At 40.8% G+C, this 23499-nt stretch overlaps 1 protein-coding gene across 1 annotated transcript in view; it reads right to left on the bottom strand.

Annotated features, from left to right (window-relative positions):
• Positions 1-23044, bottom strand: part of CHRNA7 (cholinergic receptor nicotinic alpha 7 subunit) — a 38444-nt gene extending 15400 nt beyond the window's left edge. Inside the window, exons 1-3 of the mRNA XM_057384540.1 lie at positions 22927-23044; positions 21679-21818; positions 2490-2534 (exon numbers count right to left, since the gene is read on the bottom strand). Coding sequence (XP_057240523.1) covers positions 2490-2534; positions 21679-21818; positions 22927-22981 — 240 coding nt within the window. The 5' untranslated portion in view covers positions 22982-23044. The remainder of the gene's footprint in view (positions 1-2489; positions 2535-21678; positions 21819-22926) is intronic.
• Positions 23045-23499: the final 455 nt, after the last annotated feature.

Below are 23499 nucleotides of genomic sequence, written 5' to 3'. Positions count from 1 at the left end.
ATATATCAAGGAATGCATTGGAGAGTGATTTCAGGGAAATACTTATTTCAGATCATTTAGAATAATAAAATTACATATCTTTGCCTTAAGCATGGTTTGAATCTGTCTGTGCACCATTAATAGACAGTTGATACACAAACATTTTTATTTTTATGTGTACAGAGGCCATGAAGAGTGGCTGCATTTTTTGTAGTTACCAGGTGATCTGCTCCTTGCATTTTTAACGTCCTCCATATCCAGTATGTGCTAAGGTGAATAAATCAAAGTAAATACAGCATGTATAATATAATCAAAAATTTCCTTAGGGAAAAAAAAAAGACCATATCAAGGATAAGGATGCTGTGAGATAAAAGAGAAGAAAAATAAATTATAGCCTCTTGAGTATGAATTGTTGTCTCTTTTCCTGCTAAGAAATCATAGCAACTATAGTCATTGTAGCTAAAAGCCAAAAACATATTATATTTGACAATKTTTATCTTACTGTACAACAGGCCTGTAAAAAAGCATGAGTTGAGTGCTTCTTCCTTGTGAGATTTTCCTTGCATATAAATGGAATAGCCATGCTATCCTTACAGGTCATCAGAACAATCTTTCACGTGTTTCCTAAGGCCTATCAAAATGCAAGAGAGGTCCTCTATCTAAACTGTTACCATAAAATAAAAAAATAATGCATTTAAACTGAATGAGTTGGTAAAAAAACTGAAAGGTATAGAGTTACTGTAAAAGTAGTATGATTGTCTGGAATAATAAAAATCTTCTGTAAACCTTTACTTAACCCAAACAGTTCCGTTTCTGTAGTACTGATGGGAATTCAACAAATGGCAAATTCTCACCCATGCTGCTATAGATGGAGAAAACTCCCCACAACCATGTCTTTGCAGAGCTTAAGACAAACTTAGGGGGGAAATGTTTGTGGAGAAATTAGGACTTCACAGGAGTCAGCATGGTAAGGAGCAACTTGTTAATTCTAAGTCATAATACAACCTTTCACAGAAAACAATTTATCTCACAAAGTTCTTGAACAATCTATTATGTGTTCCATTTATTAAAAAGTGAGTACAAATTTGCTCCTGCCTAGCAATGCTGGCCATGTGTCCTGGTTTTACTCGGTTCGGTTTTTGGTGGTGGGGGGATGGGACCAAAAWCCCACAAAGATGGCTCCTGTGACAAAGTTCTAGAARCTTTCTCCTTCTTCTCCAGCAAAAGGAGCCCTKCCCCCTGTGTTTYAGAACCAATCCATTGTGGCTCTGAGGYTGATGGACAGGCTGCTGGTCAGGCCTGGGCCAATTGCACAGGCAGTTRCACCTCTGTGATGAYGTWTGGTCTTGTACTTAAGAAGAATTCAAAATAAGATAGAGWGYRGCYGCCATTTAGTTTTAGATTGTTGGTATCATGTATAGGGGAAGGACAGAGGAGACGGGTGAGGAGATGTAACAAGTTAAAAGAAGACAGGTGCTGTGACTGTTGCTGTGGTGCTCAACATRGAGCTGTTCTTGAAAGGACAATTTCTTCAAYGGGATATCTGTATAGAAAAGAGAGGCCCTGCATCCAAGAAAAAAAAAAAAAAAAAAATGGCCTTTGAGGACTGGACTGATCATAAGCCAAAAAGGGAGAAGAGGCTTGGCAACCCCCCTCACATCTGAAGCAAGTTGACGCTTAGAAGAAGCTGTATTCTGCCAGGAGAATTCATTTGAGACAGTGGCCTTACGCCACCGAAATAACGCAGTCAGCCTTGGAGGACTGTTTCCCTTTCTCCCATGAGGTAAAGAAAAAGCATCCCATGCCATCAGCAGTTATACACTGACTGTTTCTTGGGAGAAGAACTCCCACAGCTCGGAGATGTAAGGACTCTTCTCCTATGGTACTGGACGATAACTGTAATGAGTAGTTTGATCTATGTTTATGTTAAAATTTTCATCCCTGCCCCTCTTGCACATGGGAAGGCATGGAGGGGTGGGGAGGGGCAACTTGGAGAGACAGGTTCCCAGAAAGTATAACAGGGGTCTTAAAATGTCCGTTTTTATTTTCTTCTCCTTGTAAATTTTTCCCTATCTCTGCTCCCCTCCCCAGTACAGTTTTTTAGTAGTTTTTAGTAATAAATCTATTTTGCAACTTAAGTTATTCAGCCTGTCTGACCATTTTTCTGGAGCATATATGTATCTTTCAATTATGTTATCTTATCTAAWAGCCATAAATTTTAGTGTTAATTGGGCTTTTGCTCTCCCTTCTGCCTCTCCRGTGGGGGGYGGGGAGGGAACGTCGTGGGTGCCTTTTTTGGCTTTCGGTCAAGTTCAAACCATGACACCACGAGTTAATGAGAGCAAAGTTTTCTGCTGTGATATCTAGTGGCAGCAAAGGAAATCCAACATGGAAAGAGGAGTCAACTCGTGTTTTTACAGACCTAAAAGTTTTCTAAAATTCAACGCCCTCACCAGATTAAACTCCAAAATCAAAGGGGAAAAGCAAACATATGTTGTTTCAAAACTTACCATTTGTAGCCAGATATTTGTTGTTAATACTTGATTCTTTTCATCCTGGAAGAAAAGAAGAAAGAAAGAATGACAAACCACAGCTTAGTACCATACAGATAACATAATACCAGTCAATACATCTGACTATTATAAAATAGCCAGTTGTGCTAAAGTACCTTCCAAAGCAAAGGGAATCTTTGCCACTCACTTACTGGAACAGAATTTTTCACAGGTACTTTTTAATTTCCATTTCATATTACCACAGTCAGTCAAACTGTTTCCTGGGAGTATCCTTCTGCCAGACTCTTCTCTGGGATTCCTTCTTTAATAAAGAATCTCCAAAAGCAAGGCAGATTTCAGTAGGGGCTGCCTTTACCACCTTGCTTTGGAGCAACCCTCTCCCTAATTAACYTTATCCACCAGACATACGCAGGCAGTAGGAAAAAATAATGAGTGAAGTGTGGCTAAACTCAGATGATGTGTGTTGAGGCCATTCTGAGGAGATTCTTAACAGGAAAGTAGCACCACTCACACCAATAGAGCTACGCAAAAGGTGTTGCATCAGCTTTACCAGAAAACTGTTGTCGGGGCAGAATATTATTCTTTGAAGGCCTTTCCCTGGGACTCCTGTAAGTTTTTAATGTAGGCTCAGTTGACAAAGCAGGCATCTTAATACTGAAGTTACAGAGTTTAATTCTTTGCTTCTCAGACACAGGAAAATATTGGTGACCTTTTTCTGTGGAGGCACCGTATCCATATCCACCTGGGCTCTGTGAAGCTAATGGAATGTACTATATATGCAGTCAGTATTCCACATTTTCCAATCTGCGCACAAAACCTCTGTCCCAACACCAGAGAATGTGAAAGCTCCATTTAACATCTAAGAAAGTATCATAGGAAATTCAGTCACCTATACAGCCTCAACTGCCAGAGTTGTTCATATGTCTAGACCTCGTATGTGTCACCCTTGAATGTAAATGTTGTTCCTAAATGCCAAAAAATGGTCAAAAAATGTTTAATTTCATKTAATAACCCCCCCTTTTTTAATAATATAGTTTACTAAAGGTCAACGTTTTTCCTCATTTACTCTTGTTGTGTGAATTATTAGCCAGAGAAGTCTTGAGAGACATTTCACTGCAGCCATTTTAGAATAGCACAATAGTAGGCACAGCATGTAAAATCAAATACCCTGCAAGAGACAATGGCATTTTTAAAGCTAGAGAAGCCTTTTGAAGTGCAGCATCGGTAAATGTATCACAGTGTTACTAGACTGTGCATAATCACAACTAAATGTACAACATACAAACAAGTAGAAAGATTTTAGATAAAGATTGGCAGTGTGCATGAATAAAGTCTACTCTCAAATGCACACTCCTACCTTGCTTTAAAACAAAAAGTAAAATAAAAAATATAAATAATCACAGATCACAGCTAGTCATTCAGCACTTTTCCTCTCTATTTTCTGCTTCATCACCTCCATGAATCTTTTTCAAAACTATCTCAAATGAACAACTCATTTAAATGGCATCCTGGGGAAACAGRTCTCTAACCATTTGGTTTCAGAAATCCATTATTAAGCTCCACTGAATTTGCATGCTGAGGGCATTGCTGAAGATGTCAGTCAGGCAAAGCAGTAATTACTTTGCAATAGTAGCTGCTACTCTCTAGCCATATAAACATTAATTTGGAACCTCTCTCAAGAACCTGCTTATAGTGTTAGAGCACAAAAAAATCAGTTTGCATGGGATCTTTAATTCATGAGTGAAGAAAARGTCCTTATGAGATCATTCATGTCACCATGAATGAATGTTGATRTAAAACCTACATGTAAAATGTATTTGTTTCTATTCATCATAGCCAATTTTAGGTGAGATGTAAATATGTCAATGATCAGTTATTATCCAGAGTTTGACAGCATTTTCTCAAAGCTCTTTTTGCTGTCCCAGGTGATCATGACAAGTTCTAAAATGCAGTGTCCCAGCTCAGCACCTGAGTGAAGCTGAGAGCACCACTGCTGTGTGGTTTCTTCACAGGCATAACTGGTACTCAGAGGTGCAGAGCAATTCAGAATCCATTATGTTGTGGGAAGCCTGTTTCAGGACTATTAGCTGAATGGCTCGTACTCCTGCATGGTTAAATCCTGAGTTAAACTCACATTTTTTTCCCAGTGTGATCTCTTTCTACACATGAATAGCCCCAGCTTTAAATTAGTGCTGTTYCAAAAGGTCCTTTTCAGCAGCCAGAACAAGATTGTACCTAAGCCAGAGAGTTGCTGGTGCTSGAGCTGCYGCTGCACCGRGGGATCTGCTGGGTGGGCCTGAGCCCACAGCACAGGCACAATCAACTATTTCAGGAATAGCGGGAAGGAGCTCTACTATCAGCACACATCACAGAGCCACCATGGAGCACTCAAAGCAGCAGAGCTGAGGGGGACAGCGAGCTTTGAAAGCAGCTGTGCTGCTGGCAGGATGAAYCAGCTGCCTGCTGCTGCCAGGCACAGGGCAGAGCCATCGCAGGCTGGCCTGCAGGACACTGCAAGCACAGTCAAGAGTTATTCTGGAGAGWGATCTGTCACTCAAACCTAGCTCAGAGAGGCTATTCTGAAAGCACTAACTCAAATGGAACTTGCACAGTGAAGACAGGTCCTGAGTGAAGATGGCTCAGGCTGTTTTCGTGGTGTTTCTTTCTGTCATTTAAAGCATTTAGAGCCTGAAGGAGGGTTACATATGAGCTAAATAACTTCCACTTGGATCACTATATTTAAGGTTCCATCAGTGTTTGGCTCATAAATCCTACTACTGCTCCTCAGCTACAAAAACTTTACTGCCTGCTGAAGCTTGGTTTATAGCAGTATTTTGGGGTTTTAATACTGTTTTTTGTAGCTAACGATTTCCCACATTTTAGTCATTATTGGATTGACTCACCCATCACTAGCAGTAAGATTCTTATTTTAGAGAGTTTGTCACTCTCTGTGGCCCCACATGAAGCTGCTGAAAGTTAGGGCAGGAGACATCCTGCAGGGTTTTTCCCTGCTTAGGAGAGTTTTTTTGACAGTTTTAAATGCTTCACAGCAAACTATATTAGCACTCTTCATCAGAGTTGTGCAGTAAATGATGGGTGAGTTTGAAATGCTTCATAGAACTTCACCAGTTTTTGTCCCTTTATTTTGTAAACCCTTAGAGAACACTTTCTGTGTTTTGAACACAAAACAAGGCAGCTCCTATTACAAACTCTTTCTGCTATAAAAGAGGAGTAAAAATGGCTTCACAATATAATCTGAAATGCTGGAGAACCTTACCAATGAAGAATGAGACCAGACACTATGTGATGTTGTTTGGATTGGTGTGGTTTTTTCCCTCATACCAGCTGCTTTAGGTTACTTGCTGTTCAGACAGTACTGGCCAAGTAGCTCTGCTAACAGAGTTAGGTTTCCTTGCACAGTGGCAGGTGAGTGGGAGGCTGCTTTGGTCTACCCTGTCCAGAACTGCAGTCAGGATCTGTGAGGGCAGATGGCAAATTGCTGCTGGACTGCTTGTCATGGTATTTTGTGGCAGTGCAGTTAATGAAAGGAAAGTAGCCAACATCAGGACACTTGAATGGTCCTTCATTCATTTTTGAAGGTAGAGATAATAATTTCTGCAGATCTATGAAGGAAAATGGCACTGTCTCCATTCTTCCAGTTGCCACTACTGGAATTTCAATTTATACAATCCATCAGRCTGATCACCTTTGGAAACACAGCAACCAGAGTCTCAAATTATCCTTTCCTTGCCCAATGTTCATCAGAATATATAAAGGAAGAGACAGAAGCTTGACWATGCTTTGTGAAGGGTGTTAACCTGGACATTATAAACTTTGTAAGGATGTTGACTTTCAAATGGATTTCAGCACACACAACATCCACACTAGGCAAGCTATGTGGCAACTGCAAGAGGGAAAAGAACTAAAATAAAACTTCATGCCTAGAGAGGGGCATGCAGTGATGTGCAGCACCCAGCAAGAAACACATATTTCCAGGGGACTTACATAAAGTCCTGACTAAAATCTATGAGCTGTAATTTCTGCACTTCAAATTCTGATTCYTTATTTTTACATGGTTGAATCTCCCCTAAATTACAGAAATAGTTATGGCTCTTTGAACTGGGCTTCAATTACTTTGAATCTTAATAAAGACGTTGTAAGAACATTTTAAGACATCCCTTGTTACAGCATAACACTATGTTCTTGATTAGTACCCTCTAGCAAAACTGAAGCTAATAACTGTAGTCTGAAGTTAACAACACCCTGACAGCTGCTGAGAGACATGTAAGACAATTCCTTTACTGATTTGCACTTCTGTGTGCTTGAACATCACCCTACTGAAACCAGAGGGTTAGGGAGTTCCTTAGCTCTTACTGTCTCAGCACTTGCTCATTAAACATTCTCAACATCTTTTGATCCACACTATCAAATTACCTGTGCCTAATGGCATCCCTCCTCACCCCCCCCATCATTTAAAATCCTGTTTTATTTAATTTTTGCATCACACAACTTGGAGTTTTCTTCCTGTTCCTTTTTAGGACCGTGCACTAAGCTGTATCAGGTGAAACTAAACTGTATCAGGTGAAAAAGGCTGAATTCTTACAGGATTAGTACTGAGAGGATGGAAGGGAAGTTGGCTTAAGCACTCATAAAATGGCCTGATGACCAAAGTTTGATGCTCCATCCATACTTTAGGCAGCCGTAGTGACAACATGAACCCAAGATCTCAAAGGTTATGGAGGGTAGTGAAAGAGGATTTCCCATTCCTGGMCATGCAGCTGGTGCACAGCAGCACCCTGTGTGACCAACCCCAGGAGAGGCCAGAGCAGGGTCTGCTCCAGCTTCACCCACCCACGGCCTGAAAACACCATCGTGACCTCTCAGTCTTACCCGCACCAAATCAACGTGGGGTCTAGTGCAAATATCCTCTCCTCCTGCCAAGGTTAAAGCTAAACTTTTCTTTTAAGGGTGATTCAAGGCTTCTTAATCATGCAGGCAAAATTGAATTTTGCTGTGTCAGGGGTGAGGATAAAAATCAGTTACTTTAAAAAGCCATCCTGGAGCTTCTGCAGGGACACTGAAATGAACAGTGCAGCTGCTGGCCAAGGACTACCCCAACCACCCATTCCCTAGTAGAGGGAATTRAAGGCTTTGGGGAGATTTGTATAGGAATAAAAAGCCAAACAAAGAGTTGTCAATGTGAAACAGGTTGTTCAAGCAATATAAAGATGAAGAAAAAGTCAATGTCCACAATTTGTGAGGTAAAAGATTGGAACTCCTGATGCCTCTTCCCCACCTGACTTCCCTTTCACCAYGAAAGGAATAGGCCACAGCAATTGCCCTTCTCCAGTGGTCAGCAATAGACCTTTTTAGATAGCAAAACGGTTTTGACTCAGCTCACTGCTCATATTTCCAATTCTGCAGAAAATTATGTGTAAACAGCTGCATAAATAATATTAAAAATATTCCATGATTCAGTATGTGAGATTCAACATCAGGAATAGATCACATAATGTTTCTGAGTTCTTAAAAATACATACAAAAGACAGAAAATTATTCAACAAAATGTCAGAAATGTTAAATATAAATTTTAACTTTTCCACTGCAATTTTTGAGACCATTTCAAACTTAAACACACATTTTTTATTTGCCATTCTGACATTTGCCATACCAGTGACATTCTTGTGTAAGAGCAGAGCTCTGGCATTTATGACTTGATCTTGTAGGAGTACAGCCTCCTGCAGGGAAGCCACACTCCTGCAGAACTACAACGGTTGCAAATGGTTGTTCAGCCAGAGTTTAACAGCACTGTTACATGTTACAACATGTCAGCATGTTGGGCCAATTCTGCATGACCTGGCCTTGACGTTTTAATGTAAATTGGGGGCCATGCCCTTTACATCAGCTGCTAATTTATCCTTATTCTGTTRGTACAAAGAATCTCCTGAAAGTTGRYCTTCATTATTTTATACTCAGCCACTAGTTAGTGATGTTTGTGARAGCTGAAGATGTTTAGGACATCACCTTCTTTTCCACATTCCACTTCAMAGCAACTTTAGCCCGAGGCAAATCCATAGCTAGGATGAAACCTGCCTGGYTCTTGCCACCTGCTGAGACTCTGGCTCCATCAGAGCTTTACRGGTAATTGCAGCTGTGCTTAGGATTTAGATAAATATCTCCAGTAGCATCAAGGTGAGTTTTGCAGTGAATTCTCCAAACCCAGCCTGAAAATATCTTCATTACTTGGTGTGCTCTTGATCTTTAATTTTTTCTAGCTTTTTTTAAATTAAAGAATTAAACTATAAAGGCCAACCAAAATGTGAGTAGTTAATTAAAATGAAATTTGAAAACTGCACTTCCACTGAGCTCTTAGGTTTATTAAATTTCTGATGGATGGCATACGAATGGCTCTTCATACAGTCTGCGTGCTAGAGATCTTTGAAATAAAGAATGTGACTCCTGACTGTGAAAAATGGAGTTTTGTTGATAGTGATAATACAGACTGGCACAGATGGCTGCCATTATCCATCTTGATTTTTTAAGAAAGTTGACTTTGGACTGTAAATTTAATGAGGAGCAACGCAATAAAGGCTATTCCAGGGCTGAGTTACTTAAGTATTACGTGTGGGAAACAGAGTTTCCCCCAAGGGACACTTCCTCYTCATATTAATTCGTGCTGCAATGAGTGAAGTTCATTGAAGTTCCCTAAATCTTTCGTGATTTCCTTGTTTGGGGTGGTTTCACTTATTCAATTRTTCTTATTTCAACCCATGTGTTTTATGTTTTCTTTCTGATTCTCCTCACCASCAGGGGAGGAGCCTGAGCGAGAGGCTGTGTGTGATGTTTAAATTYCTKGCTRGGGTTAAACCATGCCAGCCATATTCTCAACTCAGCCTGCTGTGCTGAGCACCTTCCATAATCCTGAAGGACAGAGTGGCAGTACCAGATGCAGTGACAGTCCCTCTGTTTCTTGTTTGAATCTTGTGAGTGGGGTGGTAAATCTGAGCAAGAACCAAGGCCACAATATACAACAGGAAAARAAAATGCAGCAGAAGAGTGTTTGTGAAAAAGCCAAGATTTTGGGCTAATGACTGCTGTATGTGCTAGCTCAATTTTATCACCAGATTTAAAATATTTGCAGGAGAGGAATATTGTTAATCCAGTGCAYGGGACAGGTGGGATTAAGGTCTGRTTCTGTGSTCTCATTCTATTTATTGTTTTGTTKTGGAACCATGTCCYACATTCAGTAATTCATCTGCCTGGCCATATTTACTGAAATTATTTTTTCTATAAATCAAGGACTGGGCCCCACTTACTAGAAATAGTGCTGCATAACCCAAACATTCCAGTCCTCTCCTTAGCAGAGTGCTCTGTTGGTGTTACTTCTTGCTGTTACTTCAATTCTGTGCAGCTTCTTACCTTCAAAATATGTCTTATCTTCAGAAATGTTTCCTTAATTAGCCCATAATGTTTAAATTATAAATAAAGCTTCCARGATATGAAAGCTTTATTTCAAACAATGTCTATTTATATCATYTTCCTTTGAAATGCACATATCCAGGCTGGCCTATGTATATACATAAAATATCATTTTTAAAATTACCTTATGGAATATGCTGCTTAGTGTTTATTGTAAATTTTCATGTCTGGATAGTTTGTAAATATGTCCCATCTAGAGAACGTGAAATTGTTCTGACTGTTTATTCTCTTTTGGGGTTTTTGTTAATTAAATTATTACAAATGTGAATATATTAGTAGAAAATCAACAAATGCATTTTTTAAAAATCACTTTGTAAATCTTCCTTCTAACCTACACGCACATTATTTTCAGCAAATTAACCACCAGGAAAATCGTGCCCCTCTACCAAGAGAAGGTCCAGGCTGCTCAGAGCAGTGTGAGCTCAGKGTGAACAGAAAGCAGCCCCTGGTGCTGGGTGTGGGGGGCTCCTGGGATAGGGGGTGCAAAGGCTCTATGGAGCTCCAGGAGCTCCGGGTCCCATGGGATGGAAACTGCAATAGRACACTCTGCAAGTCACCAGGACACACTCCTGAGCTTCCAGCAGCTGGGAAGGAGGGAATGGCAGAGGAGAGGAAATCTCCAGGTGAGAGTGGTGGACAGGTGCCCTAGTTTACAGTTCTGGTCTGTGTTCAATACTTGAGGCAGCACATATTTAATCAGCTATTACTGTCAGCTTACACACAGTTACAATTCAGATTTAGTAACTGTAGAGCCTGGCCTATGTGGAAATCTAAAATAAATGGGGATTTTCTGCATGAGTACTGAAGCCTGGAGTTCCTCATCCCATGCACTGTTCAGGTGTACACAGAGTGAAACAAAACTGTGAGGAAGTAAACCTTAATAAAACAGATAAGTATGCTTCTGCTAAGASCTAAAGTTCTGTGAAAGTTAAAAGGTTTCTAAACTTAAAATGCTAAAATATTACTAGAGCATTGTGTGCTGCTGGGATAGGAGTAAATGTTCCTTTTTGGCCTTTTGAATATATCTTTTTTTCCCTTAAAAATTAGAAAAATACTAYTTGAATTTTATTTGGGTTAAGGTAGAGTTTGGAGTATGAGACAAGGAGGCTGATTTCTTCACTTAATCTAATTCAGGTGAACTCTGAGGGGAGTTGTTTGTTTTGCTTTTTTTTTTTTTAATGCACTGTTTGTATCTAAAAAAGGCCAGCATTTTCTCCACACCAACTCATCTTATACCATTTTGCAAAAAGCATTCACTTTCCCCCCAGTTACTTTACCTTGCTTTAAAAGAAAGGCAGAGTTTGCTCAAACCATRCACAGATCTCCCCAGATGGATGCAAACCTTCCACTGCTGCAGCAAGACCATAAAAGAGTGACCTTACTTCTGAGCAGAGCATCTGTGTGAGGAGCCCTCTCAGGACGTAAGAAAGTCTTTGTGCTCCAGGTATGCTCTATTAGATCTGAAGAGTTGTGCTGCCATTGGCTGCACCAGGGCTTTGTCCTGGCAGTGGGCTGGAGAAGTGCCTTTCACTGAGCTCCAGGAAAAAGAAGCTGCGATTATAAATATGTGTAAGAGCCAATAATGTAACATTTTTGTCTCCATGGGGATGTAATTGTAACAGGAGTCTGTCCTTTTTTTTTTTCAGTACATCATTGTTAACAAGAGATTGTATTTAGATATGAACACATCCATCTTTGCAAAGACAAGCAGGGATAAGGCATATGAAATGAGCTGAGTACAGCATAACATCAGCACATCTTGCATGAAAAAAGTATTTTTTGAAGAGCAAATTGCATTTTTCAAGTTACCTTATGAATTTCCGTGATTAATTGTAGGTTTCATTCACTTCAATTTTTAATAGCATAGACCTCAAAGTGCAGATAAATTTATTGCAAACATGCAAAGTAATAACTGTGTTCTATTGCTTTATTTACAAATAATTCTTGATTCCATTCTACTTTGTAGCAGACTCCTGTTGAGAGGACTGAACCCTGCATCAGTGTTCAATGCTGGCTCTAGGTGGTGATTGCCACTGGCAGTCTGACACAGGGATCCCAGCTCTGAACACACGCTGGAATCTGGAAACTCCCAAACAAGATAGGATCAAACAATAGAGCCCCGGCCCATAGCACCACTCGTTACTGGGAAAGCCAGAGGCAATCAAAGCCTTTGAACTCTATTTTCCTAGAGGTTAGCTGCAAAACACCAAAAGGTCAGGTTGTTCCACTTRAACATAGCAGCAGACTAAAGTGGAAGGAAAGTGTGTGTGATTTCTTCAAGGTGAGAAGAGGAGGTTATGGGAGAGCAAAGAACTGAACCCAAAGCTGTCTCTCCCCCGCCTGTGTGTGACAAGCACACAGCTCCTGCTGCTGGCATTCATCTMTCCCATTTCTCTGAGTGGCAGCAACAAAAACTTCCGCACCTGACCAGAGCGTATTTTCCATGATTTAGCATCAGCTGAAGCTTTTGTGGAATGCCAGAGCCACAGAGACAGAGGCATCTTACMCAAGGATGAGGAATAGCTCTCTGCACTACAAATGGCCATAGGTAAAACCAGCTTCAGGGGACCAGAAAGCAAAGTGCTATTGCTCATCCCAGACAGTCTCTCTAACTATAYCACATCCTAGCTCCGTCTTTTCAAGTACAGGAAAATTGAGCAGGAAGGAGTTGTTCCAAAATTCCTGTGATATGTAATATTACCCATTATCTTCGATGTCTTGGGCTCTCTGTTCATTCTAGGGCACAGCACAGACATCACCATGGCAATTAAAAAATTTCCTGGGGAAGGGCAGAGTACAAAATACATTGCTTATCCTGCTGAATGTCTCTGCACCTCTTGACACAGAAGTGTTGGTAAGACACTTAAATAATTTGAGAAGATGAATCATATTACAGAGGTTTTAGTAATTCCTTACCCTACATACTCTGATGGACGCATTTAAGAGTCCTCTTTTAARGGTCTTCATTTTCAGCTTTCCATAAAAATCCACCCAGTCCCCACTTGTATGCCTGTAGAAAATACCTTACAAAGGCACTGAGAACAGTGAGCTTAGCTGAGAGGAATACTGTAATGAAAATCAACCATATCTCTGTTTCTTCACAAATGCAACAAGCGGCATGATTGAAATGTCAGAACACCTACACGGTCCTTCAGGCTGCCTTCTTCACAACACAAAAGAGCAAATTCTCCTCTGTGGAAAGATTATTTCTGTCTGTGGGGACAGAGATGGAGTGAGCACTCCAAAATCCATAAAAATGCTCATCTGAATTTCCTGAGCTCAGTCAGTGCTCATTACTTTTTCCATCCTCATTCTTGCATTTAGTAGTTTTGGAGATGGGGGTAAGAGGCCTCATTCCTCTCAAACCCTAAACCAGCACACCTGTGTAGTTACTGAAAGCAATTAAGGGAATGCCAAGCACAGAAACATGCAAACACTCCTGAYTGAATGCAGAAAACAAGCCAATAAAAGTTCCAAGTAGCAGTGCTGKATAATTAAACATGTGCGTGGGTCCCCCAACTCTGCACATGGTTATTGATCACCTTCTCTTCAGGGCAGGTTTTTGTGAGGAGGACATAAGGAACGAGGAGACAGGATTATGAACCATGCAAATGTGGCTTCACATCACTACCAGATGATTTGGGACAGATGAACTCGATGAATATCATATTCTTATCTTGCTGCCAATGAGCAGCAACATGGCTTCATGCCATGTCTTAGTGCTTCACAGTGAGCTGTTGTTGAAGCCAGGGTTACCAGCCTTTCCTTTTTACAAATCCAATTCTAATTGCAAATGCAATTGAAATGAAAATGCCATGAAAATGCAAGCACAAGTGAAGGTTAAATCTGAATAGACATTTACTTCAGGCTACTTCTGGTTATTCTTGGAAAATAAATATTTTAATTTTGAATAAATTAAAAATAAATTGGTTAATGCAACAAAATTAATTATTTAAGTAATTCAAATTCGAAGTGAATTTTAAAACATTTCTTTTTCTATATAAGCACTTGTACAAATAGGCTCCCTGCTACCAACCCATTGTGAGATACMTTTTTTTGTCTTTTTTTTCTTTTCCATTTTTGCAACTCAGATATATTTAGATTGGGGACAGTTGGATTATTTAGTAGTCTATTCAGGCGAATGAGGTGTGAGGAGTTCAGGAGAAACTGAAGAATTCACATCTGTATCATCCAAATTTGAAATAATTAATATTTGAAGTAATTACCATTTGAATGTTTTTCTGTTAATAGGCTGTTCAGAGATACAGAATTGTTTGCTTTCAATCCAATGACAATACTTTGTTCAACTGCTGTCAGCAATATTAGATTTGTGAATGACTGGAAACTTTAGATAGTGTGTGCTTTGCTGTGAGAAAAGCAGGCACTATATCCGCAGGGCTCTGAAAAYGCAGAGACAGAGAACAGAAACAGAAATATCACCTTGCTTTAGCAGCACTTCCTGATTTCCCTTGCCATCATCCCTGAAATTGCTGCAGCACTTTGCTGCCAACTTGTAGACCCACACAGATGACACCACAGGAATGGGGCTGAGGCCATGATGTTACTTRGGAGTTGCTTTTCCCCACATAATTCACCCAGCCCACAGCATCCTCCCACAGCACTTCCAGAAGCCTTCCCAGAAAAGAAATGGGCTCAGCAGGGGCAGCCACCTGCACTTGAACTCCCTTCTGGTGTGTGAGACACTGCAGTCAGGCAAATCAAACCCAGGAGGACACAGAGCAGCTCCCCTCTTTCTGTGCGCAGCAAAGAGGCTTTCCCAAGGAGCAGCAGGTTTCTGGAGCATGTAATTGGTGAGCACAAAGGAACRCAGAGGAGCAGAGACCAAACCACACACACAGAGCTCCTCCTCGGCTGGGCTGAGCCTGGAGCTCTCCCAGAACGGGGCAAACAGGGAAACCATCACCAGGCTGTGAAAGGGGCTGCAGTGCTCACCTGGCATTTGTGCTTTRTGAGCCAGATCACCCAACGATGCAGAACAGTGGAGTTCCACTGTCCAAGGACRAGAACATTTATGAAGAAAAGTATGGGTGTCTCAACCTTTTCATACAAATTACCACAGACCGTAACATATTCTGATTCATAGTGGTCAAAACAAAACATATGAAATTGTGAATTAAATAGTGACATCATGTATTGTCTAGCACTTGAGTATGAGAGTCCTTTTTAAAAAGAGGAACAATTCTGAMTATTACAGGGAGTTATATTCATTTCAGTCCCAAAGTTCTGTGAATTAAAAGCTTTGCATAAGACCAAGTATTAGCCAAATCTRACTCCCAGGAATTACATCTTGCACTGTAATTTTGTTTCAATACCTGATTAGTGAGGGTTACTAATAATTACTAGATGATGTGACTTTGCAGGTTCTGTTGTTCTCATTAGAGGCCCTGTGTAAAATGTGGTGGTCCCTGTGCTCCAGAGCAGTGTCCCAGAGGGATGTGCTTCCTCACACCTTAGCCATTCTTTTCAGAGGAAGGTTACAAGCCTTTTTCATCACAAGCGACATAGAATTAGATGTTCAGTCAGTTTTTAAGTTAATGGGGCGTCCATACCAATGAAGTTAGAATATAAAAAAATTAGGTACCTTTTATGATTAGTGCTGATTATTTATATCACAAAGAATAARGTAAATGTTTGAGAAACTGCTTTGCTTTACTGATATGAAAAGRAAAACCCACACAAACAGAAAAACTTCAGCTGATTGCTATTACAAAAAAAGTTCCAAACACCTCTTCTGTGGAACCAGAAAGCAGAAAAGAAGTTCTGATTTTCACATACAATGAATATCTGTAATGTCCTCAAGCGAACTGTTTTGAGGAGGTTTTTTATAGCCTTTAGTCAGTCCTTTTTTCCTTCCTGCAAACTGCCTTTAATTAGTGTACATTCATTGCTTCCCATTCCATCCTACACATCCTCCTATGTTTAAAATATCTTTCCAGATCTAACACTGTTTGAGAAGAGTAGGTAAAAGAAAGATGCTGATGGAATAGTTAAAAAATCCAGAAGATATTTAGAAGCACAGGAAAGATGAACAAATATCACAGAAATAAGGTTGCAGTTTCTCTTGGTATATTAGTATCTCACCACAGTAGGGTGGGGAGAGGTGTTGTCTGCTTGTTAAACTAGATGAACTTCCAGAGTATTTTAGTCTCTTGTCTGATCTGTTCTTCATATTTCATAGAAGAATAGAATAATCTGTTTTCTGTTATAATCCAGAAACTTTCATTGTATTAAACTAACTAAAAATATCAGAAAGCATATTCCAGCACCTTTCCAATTTTCTAAAGTCTCAGGAATAAAGAATGATAGAATGGAAATGGCTGCAAGATGAAAGTGCAAATAGTTTCTCCCTTTAGCATAGCAGGAATAAAAATCAAGCAGCATATTGAGAAGAAAATAAAGCTTGGAGAGACATTTACGAATGTACATGAAGGCTAAAATTAAAAGAATAATATAGATTTGATGAGCTTCTGCCATAGCCATTGTTTGCAAAGAGGCTGCTGAGGCCTGATAAACAGCTTAGGAACTTTAATAGCACCATTTCTCAATAAGCCTTTTGATTTGGTTATTTTATTCATTTTTCCAGATTTAAATTTCTTTTTTATTTTTTTTTTTTTTGGTGGGGAAGACGTTTGTTTTATAGCCTGTTTCTTTACAGAAGCTGTTCTATGTCTTTTCAGTGACAGCATAATTTTCTTTTCAAAATTTCGAGATATTTCACAATTCTATCATGCCCAGTGGGTCAAGGGTATTGGACTGCAAATACTGAATTGCAGATCCTTCTGCAGAGGCTTTGCAAAGCATTGTGCGTAAGTCACTGAAGTCAGCTGGAGTACTTAACTGTGGAAAATAAGGACAAAAGCCCTTGAATATATAAAACTAAGGCATGCAAGTAACCAAAGGCAATGTAGGACAAGCAAACTTTGACTAAGTTCAGATAAATGTAAAAAAGTTTGCATGCTTTCATTTATCCTTTGGTCTGCACAAGTGAGCTGAACAGCCTAAAGGAACAGGATTTCTCTTGAGATTCTGCTGCTGCTCACCACATACAAACAACTATTCAGCGCTTTTCTCTCCCCTAACCAGAAATTGAAAAAAAAAAAAGAAACAGGAGAAACTGGAAAATAAGCTAAAACTGTTGTGTAGTAAATGATTTAATTAGCCAGTGTCTGCAGGAACCAAGAAAGATTCCTGACTAAATAGTATTATGCAACGTAAGTAAGAATTTGAATATTCATGTAGATAAGTAGCTTAATTCAACTTTCTTAAATAAATTATTAAATGTTGATTCTTCAGCTAGAAAAAAACAATTAACTAGTTTATGATCAGAGGAGACCAAAATGGTCACACTCATACCCACCAAAATGAGATAGGTTTGTCACCATGAGTCTTTTTGAAGAAGTCACAAGCTAAGATAGTATTGATCCAGCATCCTCCCAAGTTTTATAACTTGAATCAAAGATAGACCACACTTGGGTTTTTCGAAACAATTGACATTTTAAGTGAAGAAGGACCACAGGTAGTTTTGTGAGCAGTTTAAACTAATCTAAAGCCAACGTACAGGTCATGTAAAGAAATGACCCCTCAAAAAAGGATGAGGTAACTCTCACTCAGAGAGGCACTGGGGCAAGCCAAAGCTGTGGGAGGATGAGCCCACAGCTCAGTGAGAGCTCTGCCAGTAGCAAAGGCTGAGATCAGCTTAGGACACTCCCAAAGTGCTGTCCCAAATTCCACATAGAAAACTGATGAAAATTCTAGAGTCAAACCAGAAAGCTGCAGAAAAGAGCAATTTTTCAAACAGTTGTAATTTTCTAAAATTCTTTAGAAAAATCTAACCCATATATTAATGAAAATTAATATCAAAAAGCCCTTGGTCYGAATACAATGCAATAATTTTTCTAGTCTTAACTTGAGCATTTTTATGCTGAAGTTTTATTTAACAGTGCTTTGTAAGTGTCAACAGTTCTTACAATATGAACAACTCTGATGGTACAAAAATCTAGTCTATCAAAATATAGTTTGTACATGTTTTGGAGCATGGATGATCTTCTCATCTGTGTTTACATATCAYCTAGTACAGCGAGAGTCTGGACTCAGTTGATGGAATTATAAATATAATACAAATACCTGTCCTTACACAGAGATATTACTGACATGGTTTTGGTTCCAGTTAAGAAAGCACTTAGGCATCAAATTAAACTCCTTCAATGAAAAAGMCTCCAGCAGATGGATTATGTCCAGTGCATCCAAATATTTCTAAAACTGTAATGCTCAAAATCTCACATAAATTGAAAAAAAAATTGCTTTAAAAAAAAGAAAAACACAAAAACTGGGTCAAACCAGTCCTAGATTTACAAGACTCTTAAATTCTAGGTTTGCCTTTCATATGGTCTGAATTCCTCCCAAACTTTCAACATACGCAAATTTAATAAAATTATTACTTATTCTATCTTTCAGATTAAAGGAAAGGAAAACATTGACTCAATGCAGTTTCCTGGGGAATCACACACGTAGCTAAATCTCATATATTGACAGTGAAYCATTGACAGCTGCTAAGAACAAGTTCTTTCATGTGGATTTACCAAGACTTTATTCCCTAGCTTTCTGCTGTGTTATTCAGAAATATATATACCTTGCTGCAAAGGGTCAAGAAATCTGGAATACTTCACTAAAAGTATCTTTTTCATATACCCCTCTTTAATGAAGAAGAAAAGGTGTTTCATTTTTCTAGAGGTGTTTTTTTGTGYTGTTTCCAAGTTGAAAAATAGGAAATTATGCTTAGATGTTGAGGAAAAAATCTACCATGATGGTAGTTGAATACTGAACCAGACTGCCCAGGTAGGTTGGGAAACTCTTGCTGAGGAAGTGCTCAGCACTTGACTGAACATGGTCCTGAGTAATGTGATCTATGATCACATAATGATTTAAGACATCTTTGCAGTAGAGGAGTGGACAAGATGAACTCTAGTGGCCCTTTCCAAACTAAAATAATACCGTGACTTTTCTACTCATTTAGATAGCAGTAGAAATCAAGTTTGAACTATCACTCTATATCTCTGTGTATTCCAATTCTTCATGTTTATGTCTCTAAGAAGTCATTTGCAGTATAAGTGGGTGACCATTTTACATAAATTTCTGAAGTTTCATCTTCTGAGTTTTGGGGATGAAATACCTTCAGATACGTTTCTCTTAATTGTATTAACTTACAGTTGATACAGATATGTCTATTGTTAAAATGCCAGGCTAGGCACAAGCTTCACACCTCACACTCACTGTATTTGTTTTTCTRTGCAAGTCACTATTCTGTATGAGATGTAGCAGAGTAGGAACAGCACTGCTACTGTGTCTATTCCTAGTGTTCCCTCTAAACCAACAGGYAGTGGCTGGATATTCTCCTCTGACATTAGTATTGGGATGGATGTTAAAAGAGCAAACAGGAGTGTTAGAAGATATTTACCTCCATACAGTGTTTAAAAAGGTGGTAGCTATATTTTTTTCTAGTGTGGAAAATATATAATATCAGTGTATTCCAATAATCTGATTCTCAAGAATATCAGTGTATTCTCAATAATCTATTTCCCAGCACAAAAATACCAGACAAGCAAAAGCCAAAGACCAGTTTTATGTGCAGATTGAGGGGTTKCCATGAGGTGAGAAGTAGAGAAAAATAGCTTCTCTACATCCTATTCCTTGTTTTTACTGACTTTGTACTGAAGCTGTGACCCTGAGCAGCCATGACCATCCATGAGCTCCTCTTCCTCTCCTTCCACTAAGGTATGCTTTAGTCTTTATCTCTCAAGATTTTTCTTTTTGAAGTCCATTCTTTCAAACCTCTTACTYTCCATTTTGCATCCCATCCTCTTCCACCTAAATTCCATCTTTCTTCCAAATGTCTTTGATGTACCCCAGACCTACCATGTCCTCTCACTTCCTCTCGAAGTGCTTCCTTAGCTTCCCAGCCCTCCTCTTCACTCACATGACACTAAACTGCTTTTTTCTTGCSACCACTGTTTCTCCTCCCCATTTAGAAACACTTTGTATAATTTACTATGCCAGCTTGMATTCTCATTAGACAATTAATTAACTCTATTTTCTAGTGAACTACACCAAGCTGGGGCAAACGGCAGGTACAGATCCCTCATTATGTACTGCTGATTCTGACATGCATATTGATATGCAATACCATTAMAAGAAAAACATATCTATAACCATGGGGTAGAAAATTTCTAGTTTTAATAGGACAGATTAAAACTAGAAATAAAAGGTAGGAAACATCCACTGTATTCAGAAAAGATTTCAYATACGGTCTCCCTTATCCTGTCAGCAACGTCAGAGTGCAATGGAAGAGACTTCACATAAGGAATAGCAGCAACCCAGGATCCAGCCTGGCTCAGTCTGTTCTGGCAGGGATTTGATGAATTGGSTCTGGAAGGGTCTAACTCCCAAACAGCCTCAGTGGCTATCAGCTGAGAAGCCATTCAAGTGAACAGATTACAGGAAAGTGTGATGGTGACATATTTTGTTTCTAGCTTGTTAAACCAGTAATTGTTATTGCAAGTAGCTGTCATTACCACCAGCATTTGCTTCTTGTTGACAATGAAGAAAACTCATTTGTTTTATAGTGTGAAGCTTAATTTACTTCATGGTTGGTTTCTTTCTTTGGCTGTCAATCCCAGATCTCTGAGAGAGAAATGCAGTGAGTTTTATGGCAAGCAGAATGAGCTGTAACTAAACAGCCAGCACAAAAAGCAAGGTTTCTTACTAACTATGAAGTGGGTTTCTTGGAAGGCACATGGGATCAAAAGCTCTCTTTTGAATCATATCAGCCAAGACTACAGCCCGTCATTGACTACCCCCAGATTGGCTAGTGATCTGTGGATATTTTCCTTTCATTTTGTATCAGTTTTAATTAAGTTTGATAACTCCACAACAAATTAACTCTGTGCCTTGAACTTTATGCATCTGATGGGGAGATAATGGAATTCAGAGGTTAACTACAGTTTTAAGACTTAAACTTCTTTATTAGTTGTCATAGTTAGTTGAATTCAGTAAAAACAAATAGTGCAAATCCACTTACATGCTGAGATGCATCTCTGTGCCACTGTGACAGAGTGAAGCTTAAATTAGTCATATTTTAACCCCAAAAGATCCTACATGCATTTTACAAGTCCAGCACAGGAATACTTATTGATATACCAATCGAGTGTGATTGCAAATACAGTGGCTATTTAAGCATATAGAATGTAGCAATCTTGTCTACATACCATAAAAAGTAACATAACCTAAGAGTTTGGCCAGGATTTCCTCTCCATTCCATCTTCAAAAATAGGGAGATTTTAAGTGACCACCAGAAATCAAGAACTCTGGTTTTGTATACCCCTCCCAGACTACACTGCTTGTTGGTTCAAAGGACAATTAAGGATGTGAAACGTAAAGTGTGCATTTTGAGCTCCTTTTGAAACATTTTGTGCTGGTAAAAATGCTGGGAATTTCTGTCAAGAGATRTAAGAAAGATGTAAAATTTACTGCTAAGTTTAGTTCTTTAAAGAGGCAGACAAAATTTGGCRTTGTGTCTTGAATTATTTGTGCTTTCCAATTTCTTGTAATCTTTCTTTGCTGTCTCAAATGTCCATTCTAGGAAGGTAAAATCCACCMTTTGAAATAGTTTCCTGGAAGGTTACAGACTTACCACATCCATGATCTGCATGAGGCTGAGAGTGAAATAGACAGTGAGTGGCTGGGAATCATTTGCTACTGGTCGCTCCAACGGATTGTAATTTTTCAGCAGCTCCTTGTAAAGCTTCCTTTGGAACTCTCCTTGCAGGGACTCTTTGGGCACAAGAATAAATAGACAAATAATAAGGATTCTGCATCAGGAAAGTTCAGCTTTTTAGCTTTTTTACTGCTATAAGATCTTATGTATTTATTATTACACGTGCTGCATTCCCAGACAAATGCCACTGTATTTCAAATAGTTTCTTAGCTACTACAACAAAATCCTAATCACAAATGTTCATCCCAGCCTGTAAGGGGGAATTGCCTCTTTGATAATTTCTTGACTGGTCAGGAGTGATAAATTCTAAATGCTATTGATGCTTTCTCAATGTATGCACTCTTTGCTCCAGCAGCAAGAAATGATGAAGAGGAAATCCAGTATCTGTGATATGACACMTGTCCTGGCATAGCTTTAACCAGAAAAGCAGAACAGAGATACGGCAGAGGGCATCAGCAAGACAATGGGAGAAAAATGGCCACAGGTTAGACTGAACGCTTCTCTCAGGCTGCTTCAGACAGGGAACTCTTCGGGGCAAGTACTCAGCGCTTTGCTCTCTGTTCATGCAGTTATAAAGGAGGTGGGGTACGGCCTTCCTGACAGAGGTGATAGGCACTACATTAATATATATCCAAATAATCSTGGATTTCTGTTCTTTTAACACTTCAAATCCAGGGAGGATCCTTATTCTGCCGTCTTTCTGTAAAGGGAAGGAGCTCATGAACGGAGCAGAGTAGACCAGGGACAGGGGCAGTTTTCAGATGAAGGGAAAGGTGCGATAGGGTAGGAACAGGTGAGCCCTCCCTGACCCACTCCAGACGGGACTTCCCTCTTCCCTGTCTTTTACTCCTGAACTCCCCCCACAAAAAGCCGCAKCCTCTGCCCTGGGGCAGCCACCATTTCAGTCCCTAGACGGAGTTCGTTCCCSCATTCCCACCGCTCCGTCCGTCTCCCGTGTCCCTTCCCGGCAGGTCCCAGCGCCGGCCAGCCCTCAGGGCGGCCCGGGACGGGGGCGATCCCCGCCGCGGCGGCGAGGCTGGGAGAGGGCAGCAGGGGACGGCCAGGGCCGGAGAGCCCGGGGAGAACCCGGGGCAGCCGTGCCCGCCCGACCCGCCCGCTCCGCCGCGGCTCCCGTTGCTGCCCGCGGGGYCGGCGCTCACTCACCGCGGACGAGCCCCGCCGCCGCCAGCAGCCACACSGCCAGCTCCTGGAGGCCCATCCCGGGAGAGCCGGCGCCGCGAGGGTCGGACACGCCAACAGCAGCGGCGGCTTCTCCCGCCGCCGAGCCCCGCCAGCCCCGAGCCGCGGATCCGGGCCTCTGAGAGCCGCTGGGAGCCGCCGGCGCCCCGGGCACCTCCGGCAGCTCGGCCCCTTCCTGCGCCCGCACCGCAGCTCGCCCTACGGCGCCGCCGGCCCGGGCGGAGCGGAGCGGAGCGGAGGGATGCTGACGGCCCGCCTCCGCGCCCTGCCTCTCGCCTGATGGATTTGCCTCCCTTCCCTAATCCTCGAGCGTCTCCGGGCCGGAGGGGAGGAARAGGAGCCGCTCGCAGGCTGCTGCGGCAGCCGGAAAATGCGGTGCGGTTGGGTGAGGGGCCCCGGCATTATAGAGCCGAGAGCGGGGGCAGCCCCCTCCTCTGCCGGGCAGCCGCGCCCGCCCGCACCCACTGCCCTCCCCGAGCCCGCAGCGGCACCGCGGGGCCGGCCCTGGCTGCGGGGAGTCCCGGCTGCTCGGGCACA

This window comes from Malurus melanocephalus, unplaced genomic scaffold (assembly GCF_030028575.1).
Source record: "Malurus melanocephalus ecotype Western Australia unplaced genomic scaffold, MMel_1.1 scaffold_717, whole genome shotgun sequence".
In the NCBI taxonomy this organism is placed as follows: domain Eukaryota; kingdom Metazoa; phylum Chordata; class Aves; order Passeriformes; family Maluridae; genus Malurus; species Malurus melanocephalus.
This window is presented reverse-complemented; position numbering and strand designations above follow the sequence as displayed.